The 24807-nt window shown below is 28.2% G+C and overlaps 2 protein-coding genes across 7 annotated transcripts in view; one reads left to right on the forward strand and one right to left on the reverse strand.

Moving 5' to 3' along the window:
• The first annotated feature begins 1724 nt into the window (after positions 1–1724).
• Positions 1725–2801, forward strand: LOC123272030 (mediator of RNA polymerase II transcription subunit 31). Its single transcript, XM_044738635.1, has 3 exons — positions 1725–1975; positions 2054–2143; positions 2435–2801. Exons 1-3 carry the CDS (start codon positions 1909–1911, stop codon positions 2746–2748), a joined length of 471 nt encoding a protein of 156 aa, XP_044594570.1. The 5' UTR covers positions 1725–1908; the 3' UTR covers positions 2749–2801.
• Positions 2802–4799: 1998 nt separating this feature from the next.
• LOC123272006 (fat-like cadherin-related tumor suppressor homolog) overlaps positions 4800–24807 on the reverse strand; it is an 81038-nt gene continuing 61030 nt past the window's right edge. The window contains exons 4-19 of one of the 6 annotated variants that reach the window (XM_044738580.1): positions 22128–22439; positions 21877–21938; positions 18590–18745; positions 18028–18144; positions 16959–17111; positions 14453–16795; positions 14184–14355; positions 13879–14103; positions 13611–13634; positions 12816–13052; positions 8925–12725; positions 6679–8894; positions 6271–6601; positions 5846–5986; positions 5495–5641; positions 4800–5433 (exon numbers count right to left, since the gene is read on the reverse strand). In XM_044738580.1, coding sequence (XP_044594515.1) covers positions 4886–5433; positions 5495–5641; positions 5846–5986; positions 6271–6601; positions 6679–8894; positions 8925–12725; positions 12816–13052; positions 13611–13634; positions 13879–14103; positions 14184–14355; positions 14453–16795; positions 16959–17111; positions 18028–18144; positions 18590–18745; positions 21877–21938; positions 22128–22439 — 10985 coding nt within the window. In that variant the 3' untranslated portion in view covers positions 4800–4885. Of the gene's footprint in view, positions 5434–5494; positions 5642–5845; positions 5987–6270; positions 6602–6678; positions 12726–12815; positions 13053–13610; positions 13635–13878; positions 14104–14183; positions 14356–14452; positions 16796–16958; positions 17112–18027; positions 18145–18589; positions 18746–21876; positions 21939–22127; positions 22440–24807 lie in introns of all 6 variants that reach the window. The other 5 variants (XM_044738578.1, XM_044738582.1, XM_044738581.1 and 2 more) reach the window with 5 other exon arrangements.

The raw sequence follows: 24807 nt of genomic DNA on the forward strand, positions 1-24807 counted from the left end.
ATTGAATGATTAAAAAATGTAATTTCTCTGAAACAAAAACATCGAAATGATCGATTATAACTTACAAAGTTAAACATAACTGTCTTATTCTCAATTATAAGAGAAAAGAGAGGGAAATAGGCCTCACGACTGACAACTTGTCCTGAATGCTTTTGTTTTTTTTTTTTTTTATTCGGTTGTACCGTTACCGGTTACAAGTTGTATCATTAATACACCTCTTGATCATCAATGGAGCTATGCTTCGTAAAACTCTATCTCTTTTTTACTTCCAAGCCCGACAAACAGTCTATCACCACCTTGATCGCAGTACTTGGCATTCTTCGAGTGTTAGATAAATAACATAACGTTTAATTTTACTGTGGCCAATAAAAATAATACCAGTTATATTGGGTATTGGGTTGTAGTCAGCTCAAGTTAAGTCAGGCAAAATGAACCTCAATAAACTTAAGACAGTCAGTTAGTCTCAAGTCAGTGATCAAGGAAGATTTTTATTTTAAAAAACTAATATAAATAATGTGAGTCATTTTATATTATATATTACTTCGGTCATTGGATAATAATCCATTGTTTCTTTCAGACTATGTACAGGGAAGTGCCTTTTAAAGACCGGAATTAATAAACAGGAAACTTAATAACGTCATTCATGATTTTTTAAATCGTCTTCTTATTCTTATTCTGTTAAAATAATCGGTATCCGTTTTACTGCTTTGTAATTTAATTATATTTATTTAACGTTAAATTATTTTAAATAAAAACTTTAATTTGAGTAAGCTTGTTATGTAAAGATGATTCGAAAAATAATTGTCTTCATTGTACTAATAACAGTGAGTATTTTTTTTTTTTTTCAGTTCTTTTTAAAATATTGTTATTTGTAGTGACGATAATGAATTTGTTTTTTTTTTTTTTTTTTTTTTTTTTTTTTTTCAGTTAAATTTAGTAGAGTGCAAAAAAGGAAATACCAAACAGTTTCCACTCTCCAAAGAAACTAATCCTCCTAATTTTATTAGACTAGTGGTAATGAGACTAATTTACGGGCTGGCAACGTCGATGGGTCTCGAAGACCGGCTGGAGGATGTTTTTGGTGGAATTTTCGTTCCTCCTGGTGCCGATGATTATGGTGATTATGGGGGTTTTGGTGACTACACATCTGATTTAATATAAATACTTGAAATAATTTTCAGACATTATTATTTTATAATTTTAAACTAATTTACCATTACGATAAAATTCTCTTGAGTACAGAATTAAAAAAAAAATATATATATATATATATAATTCTTTCTGTATCTTGATGGAATTTCATTTACATGGAAGTAGATTGTAATACTTTTGTTTTAATAAATAACATGTTAATTTATAAATATGTATATAATAATTTCATTTGATTTCAAATAAAAAAATATTAATAAAATTAATTCTGATGAGTACCATCGTTAAAATACTCTTTACAATTATTTTCTAAAAAACCCGCCCAATAGTAGCGCCATCTATATATTTCTAATTCTGTTTACTGGCTGATGATTATTTTTCCAGCGGACGCCATTTGTATTTTTTTCTACGCAGTCTCTACAATACAGTAACACATTTATTTTGTAACCCGTGAAAATAAGTGTCAACATACTCGTTATTTATTTATTTACGACTTTATAAAAATAAAATATATAATGTAAAAATATATATTTAATATCCGGATTATTATACGTATCATAGTTTTTTTTTTTTATTAATTTTAATTTCTGTTTTATAAAGAAATTAAGACAAAAAAACGTAGTACAAAGAAAGTAGTTAATTTTGAGGTTAATTTAGGAATTTTTAATAGCAAATGATTAAAGTAATTAATACAAAACTGGATAAATAGAAATTTTAAAAGTATAAAATAGTTATTAGCTCTTAGTGTTTTTAAATAATATGAATCGTTTGGATGATCCATCTAATTTCATAAAAGGTCGCAAACCAACTTTTATTGGAATGAACGGTAAGTTTTATTTATTCATCAAATTAATTTGGTTTATTATTGTTATTATATAATTGATAATTTTTATTTGAACATCAGGTGGACCAGAAACAGATGAACAGCAACGTGTGCGCTTCCAAGTGGAATTAGAGTTTGTACAATGTTTGGCTAACCCCAATTACTTGAACTGTAAGTCACCTGTTTTTTTTTTATTATAATAATAAATGAAAATTAAGTTAGCCAACACTGAAAAATTTTTGATTTTTTTTATTAATTAAAAATTAGAACTAAAAAACTATTTTTAAAAAATTCCACGTATAATTTTTAAAATTTTCTACATGTGAAAATTTTTGTTTTAATTTTTTAAAAATTATTTTTCAATAAAAAAAAATTCTAAAAATTTTTAAATGTCGGCTAACTTAATTTTCATTTTTTATTACTTATAAATAAATAAATAAATAGATATAAAATTTTTTATAGTCTTAGCACAACGTGGTTACTTTAAAGACTCGTCGTTCGTCAACTACCTGAAATATTTATTGTACTGGAAGGAACCAGAGTACGCAAAATACTTAAAGTATCCCATGTGCTTGTACTTTCTTGACCTACTCCAATACGAACATTTTAGACGCGAAGTAGTTAACTCACAGTGCACTAAATTCATTGATGATCAGCAAATATTACTCTGGCAACATTATACCCGTCGTCGTACAAGATTACTGCAAACTTCCAGTGAACAAACTCAACAACATGTCACCCAAAATAATGGAATAGTTCAACCTAAAGTTCCTTGATAAATTATTTATAAAACTATGCTAAATGTTTAATAAAATATTATCAAAAATTATTTTTAACTTAAAAAAATTTTTATATTTATTATCTCACTAATTAGTTTGCATTATTTTATTGCATGTGTTCATAAAAATTGAATAATCATTACTTATACGGGTAATAATAAAAATAAAAAATTTTAGGCAAGATTTAAGTGGTTTATTATAATAATTTGATTTTGTACAGTGTTTTAGACAAGTTATACATACTTATAAATTATTATTATTTTTTTTTCCTGGATTTATTCTCGATATGTGTCCTATTGTCAGGAGTTACAGGAATAATAGGTTGAAAATTATCGTAATTGTACCCATTTATTTTTTGCCATTTTATTTTACAATCTAATGACTCTATAATACGTAACTTGACTTAAAAAAATTTTCATTTATATACAATATATTTTAATAATAATAATAATTATTATTATTATTATAGATCATCAATACAATTATTATTGCAAATTAATAGTACAAATATTATAACTAATACATATTCAAAGTAATTGGCAGTTAACATTGCAATATAATTACAAATTTTTATTTTTTTTTTTGCATATAAATAAATAAAATTATTTATTAAATATTTATTCTAATGTAGAATAAATTAACTGATGAGGATTCTATCGGTAATTTTTTATATTTATATCAAAGGATAATAATAAAAAGTTTAATAAAAAAAATTGCCACAATAACTCAATAAAGTTATTGATTTAGTTCTTATACTTTTAAAGTCAATCTAATGGATATAAAAAATGGAATTGAAGCTGCCATAAGACTCCTTGCGAGTAATTAATTTAAAAATGACATAATAACAATAATAATTGACTGTTTCTATTGTATTTGTGTATATATTATTTAAAATGAATTAGCAATGATAATTTATAAAATAAATAAAAGCATCCTATGTCATGGCCTTTTAAAATTGGCAGTAATTAGCTAAAAAATTATAATCATAATTAACTATTATTATAAAATCGGATTAAGAGATTAATTGATAAAAAAAAAAAAAACGACGCATTATATTATTATTAAATATCTAAAAGTCGCGTTATAAAGCAGTCTTATAAAAAATTACGTCGTTAATATTTTAATTTCGATTAAATATTAATTAATTACGTGTTTAAAATAAAATACTTATTATTTAATACTCAATACTTATTATCGACAATTCGAAAAATCAAAAGAGTTGGAAGAAATTAATTCGATTATTTACAGTAAGAGTTACTTGTTTTTTTTTTTTTCTATTAGTTTTACTCTTTCAAACACTTGCGACATTTCATTACTGCTAATTTATTATATGTATATTATTTTATTTTATTTTTATTTCAATTATTGTATAAACATTATTATCATCACAGTAAAAATATTTTATATATCTCAACTATTAACTTGAGTTTAATTTTAATGAAAAATTTCACTCTTTTAGTTATTATTACTTTTTTTTTAAAGATATTTTTAAACTGTGCTCATTATTACTGCTGGTTTCTTTTTCAATGATATTTTATAAATTTTATGATTGTATTTTTTATTTAAACACTTAAATATTCAAATTAATAGTCGATCAATATGTAAAAAAATTATAAAAAATAATACAAAATATAATTCATAAATAAATCATTGGTCTATTATAATTAAATTTTTCCAAGAAATCTCTAACAACCGCGTGTTTCATTTTAATCAAATAAATTTTCAATTTTATTTAATGAAATAAAAATAATAATGATAATAAATAAAATAATTAAGTACGCAAAGTAATTATTACTGAGATTTCTTGACAAATTATCATTCGTTATAAAAAAACAAGTAGTAATTTTATTAGTGACATCAGTCTCGTATTATAAATAGCTGCCCAGCTTATTTCTATAGATATTGTTTTTTTTTTTTTTTTTTTTTTTTTTCTATCTCTCTTCATTTATATACAAAATAAGTATTATTTATTTAATTATTACTCACTCAATTCATCAAGCATAATTAATTTGAATTAAAAAAAATTTTATCAATTTAAAAAACTCAAATCATTCACACTTAGATATTTATTATTATTTATTATCATTTACTTAATTAGTAATAATAATAAATATTTCGTAATTTTATATAAATGTCACACAGAAGTTTGTGTAACACCGTTACCGGATAACCACATTCGGGCATTATTTTTTTTATCATTTATTTCACATTCTGAATCATCGATTTCGCATAAATTAGTTGATAAATCGCTATTACTCGTTCCACCACCTAACAATGAATTTCGTTCTTCAAGAGTTGTAATAACCGAACCAATATCATCATTATCCTCGCCTTTACATCTGTTACGACGTACACTTGGAAATCCGTAAGGCACTACATCATCTTCTTCCTCGTCAGATTCCAAAGTACTCAGACGACCATTCAATGGATTCATTTCATTTTCAGTGTCTGTTTGAATATTATAATGAGGCAAATATGAATTTGGATGCCTCAAATAACTATCTGAATCTTTGTATTTGTATTCTCCTTCTCCTCCACTATCCAACGGGTTTAGTCGTTGGCTCTCAGGACAATTGTAATGTTCTGAAAACTCTGTACCACACTCAGAGTCTCCAATGTATTCAGATTCCTGATCTTCATTTAGAGTTGATATGTCTCGTGATGGGTCTATTGAACTGTGAACTGCAAAAAAATATTTTTATTATTATTTAATTTAATTTTTTGATGTATAAATAAAATATACCTAATGGTAATTGATGTGTATTTGATTCATTGCTCTCGTTACTGTGAAAACTTGACGAGTCTGGTACTTCGCTACCAGGTACTTCGGTGATATTAGGTAAAGGATTTTGACTTGGCCTGACCCAATCCGAACAGTCCCAATGATATCCTTTAAACATATACAATAAATCGTTTAATGATAATTCATTCAATCAATTTTTATACTTTTAAGTAATCAATATATGTTTTAATAAATATAAAGCAAAATGATAGATAAGCGATTGATATACTACAAATTTAATAAAAGCATTAAGAAATCCCAGCTATCTAAATGTTTTTTTATTGGGATTTATAGCTTCTAATCATAACTTACCACCAACTATTCGAGGATCATCTTCGCAAGATGACAAAGAGGCGATTGAACTTGTACCTCTGTGAGGTGTCCTTCGTGTTGAATTTAGAAGAAGTCCTCCAGTGGTCAGCTCTGGTACCACTGGACTCGCTCGTTTCAGGTCTGTTAGTACATATACGACACACCACTTGTTAATATTATAACTTGCTATTTACCCAGCCATTTATTATTATTATTATTATTATTTTAAAGAAAAAGTATTAATTCAATTGTAAAATTTTCTTTAAGATTATTAATATCAAATACAGAAACGAATACTACAAGTCAAAGTCACTGCATGCATTAAGCAAAATAAATACAAAAATGATAAATAACTTTTGTAGAAGTTGCCTACATAATGTTGAGATTGAAACCAAAGTGAGTATCTATATATATATGCTACTCACCGTTCTTTATTTTGGCAGTGTCACTGATGAACGATGCGAGATACATTTGCTCTTGCCAAGTCGGTTTATGTAAGCTGTCAGCATCACTTCCAGTAGTGTTTCCGCCAACGGGATTTGCTAAAGCTAGTGTAGGATTAGGTACTGGGGTGCTTCTATTTAAATTTCTCAAGTAATCAGGAGGAAAGTTTTCAAGTTCATCACCGGCGCTCCCATAACTCCTCAAAGTATCTAAATTATTTAGTGCAACAGCTGCTGTCGTACCGTACGACGGTTCATTGTTAGAACTCGGGGTATAGGATGCAGGTCTAGGAGGACATTGGGGAGGTTCTCTCTGCAAAAACAAAAACAAAAAAAAAAAATCACACCAACTCAAAAGACAAAAACAAAAAAATAAATAAATAAAATTACCTGTATCACTTCCAAATTACTGAGTTTAGAGCTGCGTTTGAATTCATGATCATTAGGCCTTGCTGAATTTAATACAATTTGTTTTCGTGTTTCATTATTTATATTATTTGTACAAGCGTCCGTTCTTTTATTACGAATTTTTTTGTACGTCAGAAAAATAATAATAATAAATATGATAACAAGAATAGAAATTCCAATCCAAATAAATTGTTCCCAAGTAATATTTAAATGTTGAGAAATAATAGACGGTGAATAAATAGGATTAACACAATTGATACCAGTCATATTGGGTGGACAAATGCACCGATATGTACCTATTTCATTGACACAAGTACCTCCATTGATACAAGGATTAGAGTGACATTCATTTACATCTATATCACAATGATCACCGGTAAAACCATTACACTTACATATAGGAGCATTATTACCCTCTTCGCAAATCCCACCATTGATGCAAGGATTTGGATTACAGTATTTACCGAATTGACAACGTTTACCAGTTAAATTTGGTCCAGTACACTCACAAATATAATCACCTCCACCGTCTATTAATTTACATCTACCGTTGTAGAGGCAGGGTGATGATGCGCATGGATCAGTATCTATTTCACAAGCTATTCCTTTGAATCTATCATGACAGTGACACTCATATCTATCACCACCGTCTATTTCTCTGCATGTACCGCCGTTTTGACAAGGCTGAGATCCGCATATACCCGGTGGAATTAATATAGATGATGCATCACAATTAAATTCAACATTGGCAAATCGTTTTAATATAACAATGTTATTATTGTTGTTGTTGTTGTTGTTGTTGTTGCTATTGGTACTTCCTGTCATATGCAATGGTACTGATAATTTTGATATTCTAATATCATCCATACAACCAATAAAACCACGTTGAATATCTTCAAATCCTAATATTGATGGATGCTGTCTTACTTGAGCTCCAAAATAAAGATCATCTGATTGTAAATTGAGTATATCATTGATACCAGGTGCTGATCCATGAGCAATATGTTTACCATCAACAGTAAGACGTGCACTATTGCTTTCACGTTCTAAATGAATTTCATGCCACTGTCCATCGCTTACGTATACACTGCTAACACGTACAAGACCCTCACCACTTCCTAAATCAAATTTATACTGCGCTGCACCATTAACTATTTCCAATATATTGTAGTCTATTTTACCAGCAGCATACATCAGATTTCCTGTTGGTTGTACTGTTCTAATACGTAATGATAAAATAAAATTATTTTCAATAGTTTGACTTTTCTTCTCATAATCTATTTTATAATGGGTATAACTTTTACCGGTAAATGATATAGGATTACGTGGTAAATAGCAAGATTCATCGTGACATTTAGATATATCAATATCACATGTTGGTCCAGCAAATCCTTCTGGACACTGACAAGTATAACCCTGTACTGATGAATCAGGTATACATATTTTAAATGATTGGCATGGATCTGTTGCACATTCATTGATAACTATTTCACATTTATTACCAGCGTAACCCTCTTTACAAGAGCATTCTATTTTATATTTATATTTTGGCGATACAAATGACATAACATCTGTAGCAATAGGTATTAAATCTATTTGATCAAGAATTATTTTATCAATACAGTCACCATAAATACAATGACCTTTATTACATTTAAATCTAACTATTTCTTCAACAACAAGTTTTGTTGATTCTTCTAATTCTTCAATATGCTGATTTAATGCTTCACGAATGCTTTCAGATGAATAAAAACCAGGTAAACCAAGAATAGGATTTGATTTACGTACTGAAAATAGTAAATCTAAATCATTGTGAATAGCTTGCCGATTTACTCGTGATAATTTATTATTATTATTAACAATATTTATTTCATCAAATGATGGCTGTATACTTATTATTACAATATCTTTTAATCGGCAATTCATAGCATTACGTATTGTTCTCATAAATCCTTTACGATGACTCAATATAAAATCTTCAGGGCTTACTTCACGAAATCTTACAATAACAGTATTTTCCAACATTTTTTCAGTTATTAATTCAACAGTTATTTTAATTAATGAATATGAATAATATTTGCCATCATTTACACTTATATTTAATCGATATTCACCGACATCTAATCGTGGTAAAGCTTCTAAAGTACCTTGATTTTTATCAATTTTAAATAAATCACCAATAATTGAAGATGATGATGATGATGATGATGATGATAATGATGATGACGGGACAATACTGTAACTAAGTGTATCATATTGATCACGATCACTTGCATGAACTTTACCTATTTTACCGCCCGGATATTCATCTAAATATGAATTAATTGTTATTTCTAATGGCGTTATTATTGGTGGATATTGTGATTCTTCTATTATTTTAATTTTTATCCAAGCATCTGAGTATAAAGGTTGAGAACCATTATCAAATACTCTGATATGTAATAAATAGTTATCCTTAACTCTGCTGTTAAATTTAATAGCAGTACGTAATGAGCCATCTTGTTCAAGACGAAAAGCATCGCCCTCATTACCAGAACGAAAATCAAATGTATACGGGTCAGCATTTGGTGAAATATCAGCGTCTGTAACGATAAATTTAATAACTACATGTCCAATTTTTTTGTCCTCTTGAACGACCGCTGAATAATTAGATTGTGAAAATAATGGTGGATTATCATTTGCATCAATTACTTCAATATTTAAAATAACAAAACTTTCAAGTACTGGTTTCCCGTTATCACGTGCATGAATTTCTAATGCATAATGTGGAATTGTTTCACGATCTAATCCTCCATTAACAGTTACTATTCCGGTATTGTGATCAATATTAAAATGTTTATATCTATCACCACGTTCGATATAATAAAAAATTTTTCCATTTTCATTGCTATCCAAATCACTGGCAAATAACTGAGTTACTTGTTCATTTAAAGGTGCATCTTCGCGTATTGATCCACGATAAGAAAGTTGATTAAATATTGGTGCATTATCATTACAATCAGTAATAGTTATATTGACAGTAGCATAATTACTTAATGGTGGTATTCCAGCATCAATTGCTTGGATTGTTAAAAAATAATCACGAGCTCGTTCATAATCAAGCTGTTCAGCAATTGTTATAACACCTGTTTTATTGTTAATATTAAATTTTTTATGTTCATTGCCACCAATTATTGAATAATAAACAATGGCATTTATACCAGTATCTTTAGATTCGGCCAACACTCTTACTATTTCAGTATTTACTTGATCTATTTCTGGTACTGATGCAAAATATGATTTAGATGTAAATTCTGGTGGATTATCATTAATATCTTGTACAGTAACTATTAAATTAGCAGTTGAAAATAATTGCGGTGTTCCTTGATCTATTGCTTTAACAGTTAAATTATAAATTTCTTTAGTCTCACGATCAAGTGGCTTAGCTAATGTTACTATACCAGTATCAGGTGTTATTATAAAATGTCCATCAGATGAATCAATAAATTCATATATTATTTTACGATTAATACCAATATCCTCATCCGTAGCGTGTACTTTAGTAACAAGTGTACCTACTTTAACATCTTCTGGTAATGCTGTATTGTATGTCATCATTGTAAATCTTGGTGGATTATCATTTAAATCAGATATTATTATTTCTATTTGAGATGAACACTCCCAATATGATTTATCACGATCTTGTACGTGAGCTGTTAATAAATAACGTGATTTAGTTTCACGATCTAATTGTCCGATTGTTTTAACGACACCAGTATCTTGATCTAATGAAAATTTATCATTATTATTTTCATTCATATCATCAGTTAAATAAAATCTTAATTTAGCATTTATATTGTCATCATAGTCTGTTGCTAATACTGTTAATACATAACTACCAGGGTGAGAACCTTCTGATATTATTTCACGATATCTATAACGTAAGCAGTACGGTGGATTATCATTAACATCAATAACTTGTACAATAACAATGGTACTAAATACAAATTTACCATCAGTACCAATAACATTCAATTCATAACGTTCAATTAATTCACGATCTAATGTTTTAGCAACGTAAACTTCACCAGTAGATCTTACTTGAAATTGTGATCTTTTATCACCAGAAGTAATATAGAAATCAACAGGTGTATTTAAATCAATATCTTTATCAATAGTTGTTAATTTAACAACAACAGTACCTGGTAATGCATCTTCTTTAACTGTTGCTTCATAATGATCATTAACAAATGACGGTGGATTATCATTATAGTCATTTAATTTAATATAAACAGAAGTACGTGCAAAATGTTTTGGATTTCCATTGTCTGTTGCAATAACTTGAAACTTAAACTCTGGTTGTTTTTCTTTATCAAGAGATACTAATGTTGATATCCATCCGGTATAAGCGTCAACGGTAAATACATTTGCCAATTCTCCAATATCTGAACCAAATGAATAACGAACTTCACCATTATTACCCAAATCTAAATCATGAGCAATAACTTTAAGTATTGACGTACCCTCTTCTATATTTTCACTTAAATTTATTGAATAACGATTACTTTCAAATTTAGGAGGATTATCATTTTCATCAAGTACTTGAAGTGATATTTCAGCTAAAGCTGTTAATGGAGGACTTGAATCTGTTTCTGCTAAAATACCAATAATATGATTGTCTTTTAATTCACGATCCAATGTTTTAGCCAATTTTATTTGTCCCTGTTGATTTATTGAAAATAATTGATCATTTTCATTATCAGATAACGAAGATACAATAAAATATTTAACGGTAGTATTTGTTGTTAATTTTAATGTTGTTATAGGTGTTCCAATAGGTGAATTTTCCGAAATAAAAAATTTATCCTCTTTACTTTCAAATATTGGTGGTATATCATTTGGGCTTATTATATAAATACTTATAGGAACATCTGCATGATGAATTGTTGGTCCTTTATCAGTAGCACGTATAAAAAATTCAAATAGTTGATTTTCAAGTGGTACAGGATTTTTTATTAAAAATACACCACCATTATCTGGATTTATTCCAAATATATTTTTCATTTGAGAATTTTTTTCTGGCTCAAATATTGAATACTCTATTTTAGCAGCTTCATCATCATCGATATCGTAAGCTCTTACATTGATAAAAGGTACATTTATAGATATATTACTGTGTATAGATACTTTGTATTGATTTAAATAAAATACTGGTGAATTGTCATTTTGATCGGTAACGCGAATTCTAACAGTTACAAAACCAGATCTACCGCCCATATCTGTTGCCATTACCAATAATTCATACAATTTAGTTGTTTCACGGTCTAATTTTTTCTTAGTTGTTATTTCACCGGTTAAACGATTTACATCAAATACATCTCGCATCATTGTTGACGGTATTGAATAATATATTGAACCATAATCACCAAAATCTTTATCTTTAGCTAAAACAGTTGTTACCAATCGTCCGGGTAATTGATTTTCCATAACATTTACTTCTATTAATGGATTTATAAATTTAGGATCATTGTTATTACCCGGTAATATTTCTATTTTAACACGAGTAAAGCTAGTATAAACACCATCTGTTACGGATACATTTAACATTGTAAGTTTTTGCTCTCCAAAATTTTGCATATTTATCAATGTTATAATACCAGTTAATTGATCAATAGAGTAAGTCTGTTGATCATTACCACCGACAATTGTATAGGTCAGATTATTATCTATGTAGTCGGGGTCACTTGCTGTCACAACTGTTACAAATTGACCACGTTCAGCATCCTCTGAGAGTGAACATGTGTACGATGGCTGTTCAAATTTCGGTGGATTATCATTCATGTCGATAACGGTTACCCATACATGAGCAGTACTTGACAGTGGTGGGTTTCCTCTGTCCGTAGCCATTACCGTAAAGTGATGTGAATCATGACTTTCATGATCTAATGAACGTTTTAAAAATATAACACCCTCTTCAGGATCAATATGAAAAAGATCGTTGCTATTTTCTGTATCGTTTTCAATTGCATAAACCACTTGTTGATTCATATCTACAATATCATTTCAATTATATTATTACTATTTATATAAAAGAAAAAAAATATTATTATTAAAAACAGATTAAAAACAGAATTACATACCAGTATCATTATCACGAGTGTTGACTTTTAATATCCAAGTACCGAATGGCGCAGCCTCTGATACCGAAATGTTGTAAGAGTCTTGAGAAAATTCTGGAGGGCAATCATTTACATCCAGAACAAGAATACTGACTAATACTTCAGCGTATACACCTGATACACTGTCAGTTGCTCTTACTGTCAGCTCGTACTGTTTTTTCTGTTCGTAATCCAACTCATCCACTACGTAAATTGTACCTAAGTTTATGGAGAAAAAAAAAAGAAAAGCTCATTGTCAGTCCAAATAAATTAGCATTATTTTTTTTTTAACTTTAAATGGAAAAAAAAAAAATAAATAAAAACAAAAACGTAAATGCAATGTCTTATGAAAAATAAATTTGGCACACTAAATTAAACAGCCTAGCGCTCTGTGTATGCATGAGATTAATTTTATGTGTATACATAGATGTGTGTTTTCTTTTTTTTTTTTTTGTTAATGATGAAAAAAATGTAGATAAAAATCATGCGACAAATACACATGAAAATAATTTTATTGTTTGTTAATTAGACATAAAAAAAAAAAAAAAATGAAAAATTGATGAATTTTCGTCAATAATTTTATGAAAAAAAAAAAAAACTAGTTTATTTACTCTGAATTAACAGAAAAGAAAAACTAAAGCAAGTGCACAATTTGGTTGCTAAGTTGATTGTTAATATTGTTGTTATTATTACAAGTGCTAAAGATGGTAGCTAGAATATTTGTACAGCTAAAACTAACAGTGATTTGATAAAATGAGAACTGTATTTAATACTCACAAGGGCCATTGTTATTGTCGGGGGCTGTGAAAAACAGGGAGAGACAATAATATTTTAATTTTCTAATTTCCAATTTAAGCAGTAGTAAATTTTTTTTTTTTTTTTTTTAAGGTAGAAATTAAAATATATTAAACGTTTTTTTTTTTTTTTTTTTTTTTTTTTTTGTTCTCAAGTACAACAATATTTAAAGAAAGAATTTTATTATATTATTTGAAAGGTAGAGTATATAATATCACAATTGTTTGGTTTTAATAAAAGTTTATCTTACCGGTATTAAAGTTGAGAGTAAATTCTTCAAAGTCATTGCCTTTGGTGATGCTGTAGATAAGTTTTCGATCAAGATCTGATTTAGCTTGAATAGAAAGTGAAAGCGGTGAGTCAATTTGAATATTTTCAAAGACGTCTACAGTGTAAAACTGTTTATCAAAGGTAGGCATAGAACGGTCGATAACTTTAACATGGACTGGAACTTCAATAGAGCAGGGTGTAAGACCTGAATAATCATTTTATATAATTTGATTAATAATCTTTCATTGTTGTTGTAGATATAATACAATAGAAAATAATATTCACCGCCGTCATAAGCTGCTATCGTCAGTTGATACTCCCGATTATGACCCTCGAGGTTTTGTTTAAGTGAGATTTCTCCTGTTTTTCGGGAAACTCGAAAGAGTTCTCCGTGACCTTTTTTTAACTCATATCTCACTTCTCCGTTGTCATCGCTATCCATATCGATTGCGTGAACCTGGCTCAACAAAGTTTTATTAGTTAAGTTTTCAAATTTAACAATCTAGACATAAATAAATACTATAAAACTTTTTTTATAATAATAATAATAATACCTTAGTTATAATACTGGATTTTTGTGCGTCAACAGATACAACCGCATAATACGGTAAATTTACAAACATTGGACAATTATCGTTAATATCAAGAATAGTTACATTAACAATAACATGAGCGACTCTTGGTTTTTCTCGATCACTTGTATGGCTTTTAGCTTCAACAATAAGCTCATAGTGATCAATAGTTTCTCGGTCAAAGCGTTTACCCGTTGTTCTTATTGCTCCCGATGTATGTCCTATTTCAAACATATCTGTTGGATTTAGTATACTAAATATAATATACTCATTTAATACAGTTCCCAATACATTAACTACAGCAACAGTCATTATTTTAGTTGAATTTTCGACAATTGTGCCTTCGTAAATGCTTTTTTGAAATACCAATCCTGAATTTTCAGATTCTTCAACATTAATATTTACTTGAGTTACTGTTGAATATTTACCATCAGAAACACGTACATGCAGTAAATAAACTTTTTTAATTAATTCTGTATTTTTAACAGTTATTATTCCAGTTTGTGAATCTATTTCAAATTTATTATCTTTATTTCCATCAATAATATCATATCTAAGTGGTATAATTTTACTGTCTGGATCTATTGCTTCAACTCGTACAATAGCAACATTTTTATAAGTTGGTAATAATAAAGTAGCATTGTAATAATTATTTATAAATTTAGGTTCACAATCATTGACATCGGTGACAGTTATCATTACTTTAGCAGTTGTTTCGGATGATAATTTTGGTTTACCTAAATCAGATACTTTTACGTTAAATTCAAAATAATTAATTGTTTCATGATCTAAAATCATAACTGTTCTAATAGCCCCGGTACTTGAGTCAATGTGAAAATATTTTCGGGGTAAATCTTGTACAATATCATAACTTAAAAGTGCATTTAATTCAGAATCAGGATCTTCAGCTTTAATAACTAGTGGTGTACTTGAATTTGTTAAAACAAGTGATCCAATACTAGCTCCTTCACTTATTTTACCTTTATAAATAGCCTGCAAAAATTTAGGTGGATTATCATTACGATCTAAAACGTGAACAATAACATTGCAGTATGCTGTTGCACTGGCCATATTTGTTGCTGATATTGTTAAATTGTAGAATTTCATTTTTTCATAATCAAGACGATTTTTAGTTGTTATAACACCAGTACTTGGATTTATAAAAAACATATCACCTTTATTACCCTGCAATATTTCAAATTGTAATGATGATGTACTTCTTGCTTCAACATGTTTAACATAACTTCCAGTTGGTTGATTTTCATAAATTTCAGCAGCTAATTCACCATTTAAAAATCTTGGGGGTGCATTATCAGCCATTGTTACAATAACATCTACTGGTACAGTATTTGTTAATGATGGAGAACCATAATCTTGCGCTTTTACTAATAAAATATATTCAGATATAACATTCATATCTAATTCACGTGCGGTATTTATTATTCCCAAATTTTGATCTATTGTAAATACATTTCCAACATTACCAGATGTTATTGAATAACCAATACGCCCATTATCACCACGATCACGATCTATTGCATTTACTTGTACAACTTTAGCTCCAATTGGTGAGGTTTCATAAATTTTACCATTTATTATTTCATTTGTAAATTCTGGTATATGATCATTATGATCATGAACTGTTACAATAACACGAGCATAATTACGTTTAGCAGGAGTACCCTGATCGCGAACCATAACTGTTAAAATATGCTCCTCAATAGTTTCACGATCCAAATAATCATTAAGAATAATAGTTCCAGTTATTGAATCAACGTGAAATATTTCAAGTGATTTTTGATTTTGTGCAGCATGTAAGCTATAGAAAACTTTTTTATCTTCATCTTTGTCTGTTGCGTAAAGCTGTAAAATTTTTTCTCCCTTATCAACATTTTCAGATATGTCAACACGGTAAATAGCTTCAGAAAATTCTGGACGGTGATCATTTATATCTATTACATTTATAACTAATTGAGTTGTCGCTGTAAATATACCGTCAGTCGCGCTTATTGTTATATTATAATTATTTTTTGTTTCCCAATCAAGTTTTCTTCCCAATAATACATTTCCATTATCACGCCCAATAAAAAATTCATCGCGTTCATCACCATCAATAATGTCATACCAAAGTGTATCACCGTCTTGATCAGTTGCTTGTACTAAAGCAACAAGAAAACCTACTTGATCACTTTCAGTTACTGTTGCTATTTGATTAATACTTTTAAATATTGGAGGATATTTTGATTCTTTTGGTAATTCAACAACTTGAACTGATACACGTGTTTGATGACTACGTTGCGGATCGCCGTTATCCGCGGCGCGAATCTAAAAATAATAAACATATGTACTTTTTTTTTTTTTTTTTTTTTTTTTTTTTTTTTTTTATTTCAGCTTCCCCTGTCACTTGCGATTATGATTAATTATCAAAAATTTAGGAGACGAAAATTAATATAAAGTATAATTCATAATTTATAATAAATATACCCACCATCATTTCATATTCTTGTCCAACTTCAAAGCTTTTTTGTGAATAAACCATCCCAGTGGTCGGATGAATTCGAAATTTTCCTTTACCTCGGCCGCCTTTGATACTGTACGTTATTTTTCCATTTTCTCCCACGTCTTTGTCATTAGCCAGTACCTATATCATAGAAAAAAAAGAAATATAAAATAAAATAAAATAAAAAAAAAAAAAAAACGAATAAATATTATAAGATGTTATGAGTGAATGATAAATAAATTCAATAGTTTTATGATTGTGCTTAGTATAATAAATATTTACGATTAAATTTATTCATTTATATATTAATCTTCTGTTGTGTTACATATAAAAATGCTTGCTCTAAAAAATCATGCTTGAAAAAATGTATACAGGCTGTGGTATTGACATGGTAGTGCAACGTCAAGGTGCATTGGGTATAGTTTTGTGGTAAATATAATAAATAATGTAGTTAAATATTTTGCCATGCGACATATATTCGATCTTATCAATTAGACTTTGAACGAGGGTATTATTCTGAATCAACATATATACACAACAACATCTAGTTATATCTTATGTATATATATATATATAAGACGTTTGAATACAATGCATGTATAATGCATATATTCAAGCAGTGGGTGGATATGGAGGGATAACTTGCCTGTCGCGTCAACTGGATCTTCGATTTACGACGATAAGACATTGTACGGTAAGGTGGGCATGATTAATGCATCTCACGAGCAATTCTCATCATTCCAAATATACATATATATATATTATCATTTATAAATAATAAATATCATCATAATATACTACAAATATTCATTCCATAGACAGGTCTCAAAAAAATCATCTAACTAAAAAAAGTTATTGTGCTAATAATCTGTACCATCCATAATAAAAAAAAAAAAAAAAAAAAAAAAAATTAGTATTTTGATTAATCATTTTATATTTTTTGTTTCATTATTATTATTATTATTATTATCAATGTTGTTAAATATGAATTTGTTTATTAATTGACGTGGCAAGTATATACTGTATTTTATTACGTGCCGAAATATTAAGTCCTTACCCTGAAGACACCATCTCCTGACATGTTTTCGGGGGTATATGTCTCCCAAGTTCCATTTTCAAGTAGTGAATCACTATCACTTGAAAGGTCGTACACCCGCGAGCGGTTCCTCGATTTCTGTCGAGAAGGAGCATGGCTTTTTAACCTTTTTGTTTTTTTAATTTTTCAAAATTTACTTCTATCTTTAAACCCTTTTTGCAGTAATTAAATGCTTACTAGCAGATTATTATACAATTAAATGATTAAAACTTTTAAATAAAAATAATTTGTTTAATTTATCAAATTTACCGAAGGATAATTTACATAAGGAAAAGCATTTTTAATAACTACTGATATAATTAACGGTATATTATTATATATTATTAGTAGGAATATATAAATATATATATATATATATATACTGTGAAATAGTTTTTATCCGAATAAAGTTTGTTTCTATTGTATTTGAAAAAAAAAACTACGAGGAAATAAAAAAACTAATCACAACAAAAATAAACAAAACAAAATAAAAACAATTTCAGTTAATAAAACTCAAAACAGTTAAAAGTTATAAATATTTTACCTGGAAAAGTGGCTTGTCGATGTTTGGAGAAGCCGGAATGCGAACAGTGTAAAATTTCTGTTCAAACTCCGGGCCATGATCGTTGATATCCTCAACTTGGACGATTACACGAGTTGTTGAGGACAAAGGTGGCGTACCATTATCTCTAACAGAGACCTAGAAAAGCAATAACATTTAAACATTTCGTGACAGGAAAAAACCTCGATCTTTAAAATCATATAAATAATCTCCCTAATGTTACAACCCTGAGGTAATCATTTTTAATTTAGATTATCGAATGAAAAAATTAATTATAAGTAATGAATACATATATTAAAAAGTATAATTTTTATAGTAAAGAATAACATTTTTTACCTTAGGTATAAAATTATAACATAAATTACAATTTAAAAGTATTAAATTTAATCCTTTTACATTCCTGTCATTCTTGAAAAAAAAAAAAAAAAAAGAAAAAAAGATTCTTGTGTTTTTTCTTTAAATTTAAATAATTTTATGAAATTAAAATTTATATAAATCATAATTTAATTAAATGATGGAAAAAAAAAAAAAAAAAAAAAAGAATTTATGAGTTTTGCAATGCAATTATCATTAACTATCGGGGGAGATGTAATTGATTTAATAATAAAACTCAATAAATATAAAAGTCGATCTGGTTGGTGAAGAGGCAATTTCCGTGTTATATAAATTGATGGGCTCTCGAGGAGTAAAGACCGCGACGTAAATCCCATGTCTCCCAGGAGTTGAATCTTCTTCTCGGATTTTAACGTGACATTCTACCGGTAACATCTGCACTAAATTAGGGCTACCAAACTCCGTTTTACCTATCCCAACCATGAGAATAACCACTTTGCGGTATAGCTGTCATTATGGCTTACACCCTGTACACCACTTTCAAGAGCTTCACCTTGAGAGCATATACCAGTTTTACAATATTATATATACTTATACATGTATCAATAACCAATACTCGAAATTATATTTAAAGCTATATACATATTTATTTTGATTGTTCATTCATTATTTTTTATTTTCGATTTTTTATTATACCAGAAAGCCAAAAAGGGATCAGAAAACGCTTACGAGAAGTAAGCACGTTAGTTAAGAGCTTACAGATAAACGTTATCCGTGCACGAAGGAACTACTTTCGATCGACGACTACTCAACCCTTTACATATACATATACATATGTATGTACATGTCTATGTACGTTTTTTATATATACGGACGCTCATTTGGTACAATAAAATCCTTGGAAAAAAAGACAAAAAGAAGATTGTAAATTAGAGGCGTAACGCGATCGTGATCTCTAAGATACAGAGGGCTCGCGTTTTATTCAACAACACGCGATTGCTAATGTATATAAGTACGGCGTTGAATTTAATAAAAAAAAAAAAAAATAATTGTTTCATTTGGTTTATTCAGAATCTTTACTTTGATAGGGAAATTTATATGAAAATATTCGAAAGGTGATTCCCATTTGATAAGAAAGAACGAAATATGAAAAAGTAAGACCGTGGAATAATATTAATATGCAAAGAGAAACGCCCAGCAGCAGTGGATCCCTTCACTTAGAATGTGAAAAATGCTCCGATTAATAATACTTTTATAGTTGGTATACCGTTATTAAGGTATAATATAAATCCTAAAGCTTCAAGTCGATTTATTTTTAGATAAATATATATTAATAACTTTCAAAATTTAAATATAGTCAAGTTTTTTTTTGTAATGAAAAAAATTTTTTTAATTAAAATCATTTAAACACTGTTCACAGTGTGTGTGTGTGTGGTCTGTGTTTGTAAGTATAGCAGTAATACTTATGAACAAAAACAAGAATCTAATGCTCATTACTGGGGCATGTTCATGCATGAACAAGAAACATAATTATCTACTCACTTTCCATTGCATGATAAACTTGTTATTATTATTATTATTATTATCATCTTTGAATTTTTAGTTATTTTGTTTGTTTATAATAAGGAAAACTAATTTTAAATTTCTTATTGAAGGATTTTGTTTGAGTGAAGATCACATAAATTTTATAAATAAAATTTATTTTAGCAAAGTAGAAAAGTTTAATAAAACAGTATAGTATCAGGAAAAACTAAAGCTCGAGGCATTTTTCTGAAACTACCGTGTAATAGAGACGCGTCGTTTCCTGTTTATGGCCGATATGAGCAAAGTCACATTTCTAGGTGTGAGCATATTACAGTATAACATCTACTGAACTGAAAAAGAATCGTTTTGATACAAATTTCACTTTAAAACTAAACTTTACTCGATTTTATATCATTTCCTTTTCTCTTGTATTTATCTTTTTTTTCCTTTTCATATCTATCTAGTAATTTATAATGATTGATAGTGATTTATAGTGAGTTACTGTGCGATCGTATTCTATCAAATATATTAAGTTTTTGTGATAAAATCTTGTCTCACAGATAATAAATTTCTCAATATGATATTTACTGAAATACATTAAGTTTTTTATAAAATAATTAATTTTAAAATCCATAAATTTATTTAGTATAAGAGTATAAAGTATATTTAATAAATAAACAATGAAAGGTGATAGGTTGATATAGAGAAAAAAATGTTTGAAATTTAAAAAATCTAACATTTTGAACAAATTAATTCGCTAAGTGAATTAAACTTAACGTTAAACATGATTCTTTGAATGGCGAATCGCTGAATCGGCTGAATTTCGAATAAAACGACTTGTGGGAAATCTTTAAAGTCTCGCTTGAATTCCATCTTGATTCTGAAATGATTATTTTTTTTTCCATTTTTCTTTTTTACTTTATTTCTTTCTTTCTTCACTTTTCCATCCAAAAGACTTAGCTCCCTCTTTTCTTTCTATCTTCTTCTTTCTCCATCACACTATTTACAGAGTATTATCCCTTTCTTTCTCCCTTTCGCCATTATCAAACACAGAGAGCAACCGACCAGACTTTTTTTCTTTCAAGATTTTTTTTTCTTAACATCTACTCACTTCTATTTCATCGTCATTATACTTTTCAATCTGCGCCCTTATCTAGATATATAAACGATGTGATGTGATTTTCTTTTTCATTTTAAGTTCTATAATATTGATGAGATCTCCTCAATGATTTCAATTAAAAATTATATCAAAATACTACATTAGTATTAGAAAAAAGTTTTAACGGTGAGTAAGTTTATATTAAATATTAATTACGGTGACACGCGTTAATAATAATAATAAACGTCATACGATATTATGTATATAAATAATGTATGTAGTATGTATTTTAATCAATAGAGTTAAAACTTACCTCGAGAATATGCTCAACTTGGTTTTCACGATCAAGTTTTCTATTGCTGGTTGTAATCAGACCTGAAACACGCGATTTACACAAACATAAATTATATTTATATTAATAAATGGATTTTCTGTCAACTTTTTTTGACTGTCATTAGACTTTTAAGTAAATATAAGCATTATGTATAATAATACACGCTATATTGCAATTTTAAAATATTTACTCTGAGAATTTGATGTTATTTAATATATATTATTCAATACCTGTCGTAGAGTTAATAAGAAAATAGCCTTCAGGATTGCCACTAGTGATTGAAAAAGTAAAATCTTGAGGTGAAATATCTCCATCGAATGCTTTTATTTCAAGTACACTAACGCCAGCTGGAGAATTTTCAGGAATGGACGGATAATAAACGGGAAATTCTGTTAGCGGTGTATTGTCATTTTCATCTAAAACTTGGACATACATTTGCAATTGTGAGCTTAATGGAACGACACCATGATCCTGAGCGTACACAGTTAGCCAATAACCTTCTTTTGATTCAACATCCAACACAGCTTTGGTTCGTATATTTCCTAAAAACAAAAATAAATACATTTTCCTTTATTTTTAAGTTATAAGTTATATCAATAACATATATTTATTTATCTATATATAAAGTATAAGATGGTTTGAAAGAATTGAAAGAACAGGAAGGCAAAGGGTAAGGGGAAAGAAAAAAAATAAACAATTGCGGGATCATAAATAACATTGTGCAGGAAATTTCATGGTTTTTTATAGCATAAAAAGCATAAAATTTCTATCGAGTGAGTAGTCTGGTTTGACGCAAATAGAGTGATAAGATGAATGAAATGAGTTTAAAAGTTATCGGCGAAGGGGAAGGGGGGTTGAGTAAACTTTTATTATTATTCATGACTTTGACACTGACTAGTTTATTTTTATCTTTTTTTTTTTAAATCTTTTTATCTCTTTATCGGTATTGATTGTGATGAATATAATTCTAAAAACAACTCAAGTATTTATTTTATAATTTGATTTCGTAATTACCAAGCTTACATATTAATTCGAAATATTATAATTTAGCCTATTAATAAAATGCATATAATTTTAATAATAATTTTCAGGATTTATTATTGGTATATGGACACGCACCCGATTAATAATGAATAATGACTAACTTTAAATCCAATACTCAATAAATTATTTTACAGTAAATCAAACTACCCAATAAATAGATAAATAGTGGTCGGTCAAAAGTTCTCTCTCTCTCGCTCTCTTTCTCTTTTATTTCCTATATATAATTATAATTTATTTACAAAACTATTTGACCAGCATACACGTGATGTTTTTTTGCAACAGTAAAAGAGATTTTATTAATTAAATATTTAATTATAGTTGATCATTTTATGAGATGCACAGAAATGGACAAACAGTACGAATTAATATTATTTTATGTTTATTATATCATTTAAAAATGGTTCATAAATAATGTATGCATGAGTGGGTGGTTGTGGTGGTTATGATTAATGACGAATAGTATTAAATGAGATTTACAGAGGATCAAAGAAATTTTAAACAAATAAATATAATAAATGTACGTAGAATAGATATAATAGACATAATATGTAGAGGATTTTGGAGTTTGAGAGTTTGAAAGTTTGAGAGTTTGAGATGAGAGGGTAAATGATAGAGAAAGGTTTTAAGTTATGGGAATGCTATAAGGGTCTTTTGGATCCGCCTTGGTCGTGTACTCTTGTCTTCTCGTTCTCTGGTTTCGTATCTGGTCTGTGACGAGATTTCCACCCCTGACTAGTACCTCTAACTATCGAGCTACTCAGTGCAGCCTCTCAGGCTTCGTATATCAGGCCCCCTGAGTTGGCTTTTCAGATTTTTTAGGCTTTTCAAGCTTTTTAACTTTTTCTTTTTATTACTTGTTAAAAAATAAATAAATTTAATTAAAAAAAAAAAAACAATAGTCTTAATAATACTATTTGATATTGAGCCAAGTTAAAACTAAAAGACATAAAATAATTAGAGTAATGATATACTGTCAGCTATTTTCATAAACTAACATGTACATCAACTATATATATATATATATATATATATATATATATATATATTTACATATCAAACGTGTGCGAGAGTAAACGTGAAATGTTTTATGAATAACTATTCTCTAACATGTCTGAATATATACACTGCGATGTCCATTCACACCACGCCGCGTTTTAATGTCACACAAAGAGTGTCACCAGTGGAAAAAAATGAACATATAACACACTAATGATTTTTCACCAAATAAAAATTCTATTGTATTTTTAATTTTAAGATTAATTTTTTTTTTTAATAATAGTCTCTTATCTGATTATTAAACTTAAAGTTATATAATGGTTAAATTTAGATTAATAGCATTAAAACGACGTGTACGTTAATAATATTTAGTTTGACAATCATTTATGATTTATTTTGTTTGTTAAAATAAATATCTTGTATAATAAAAAAGTTTGTTTAATATGGCATTCAGTGAAGCATTTTAACTGGAGGTATGGTCAGAAACGGTGTCAGACATAAGTTGTGGGTTCAATTTTCTATCGTCACCTGTACTGCTGTTATACGTGTTATGTGTATAAAGTTTATTCTTTGTGCGTTGAGTGAATATTATTGGACACTGTTGGATTGGCGTACTATATTATATGGGAAATTACAGAATAGAAAAAAAATACGTGCCCATATTAAAATAATCTAATGTTGCTCATCATAAGAGTGTCCAATCGAAATAAAAGCTATAAATCAACCGATTAACTGACGAATCGACAATACGTGACTAAATGAAGTTTTATTTCAAACAGATGAAATATTAGTTGAAAGAAAATAAAAAAAGTAGATGAATAGATGAATAAATGAATAGATGAATATAGAGAGAGCGTGCCAAAAGCATTA

This window comes from Cotesia glomerata, linkage group LG9 (assembly GCF_020080835.1).
Source record: "Cotesia glomerata isolate CgM1 linkage group LG9, MPM_Cglom_v2.3, whole genome shotgun sequence".
Taxonomy (NCBI): Eukaryota; Metazoa; Arthropoda; class Insecta; order Hymenoptera; family Braconidae; genus Cotesia; species Cotesia glomerata.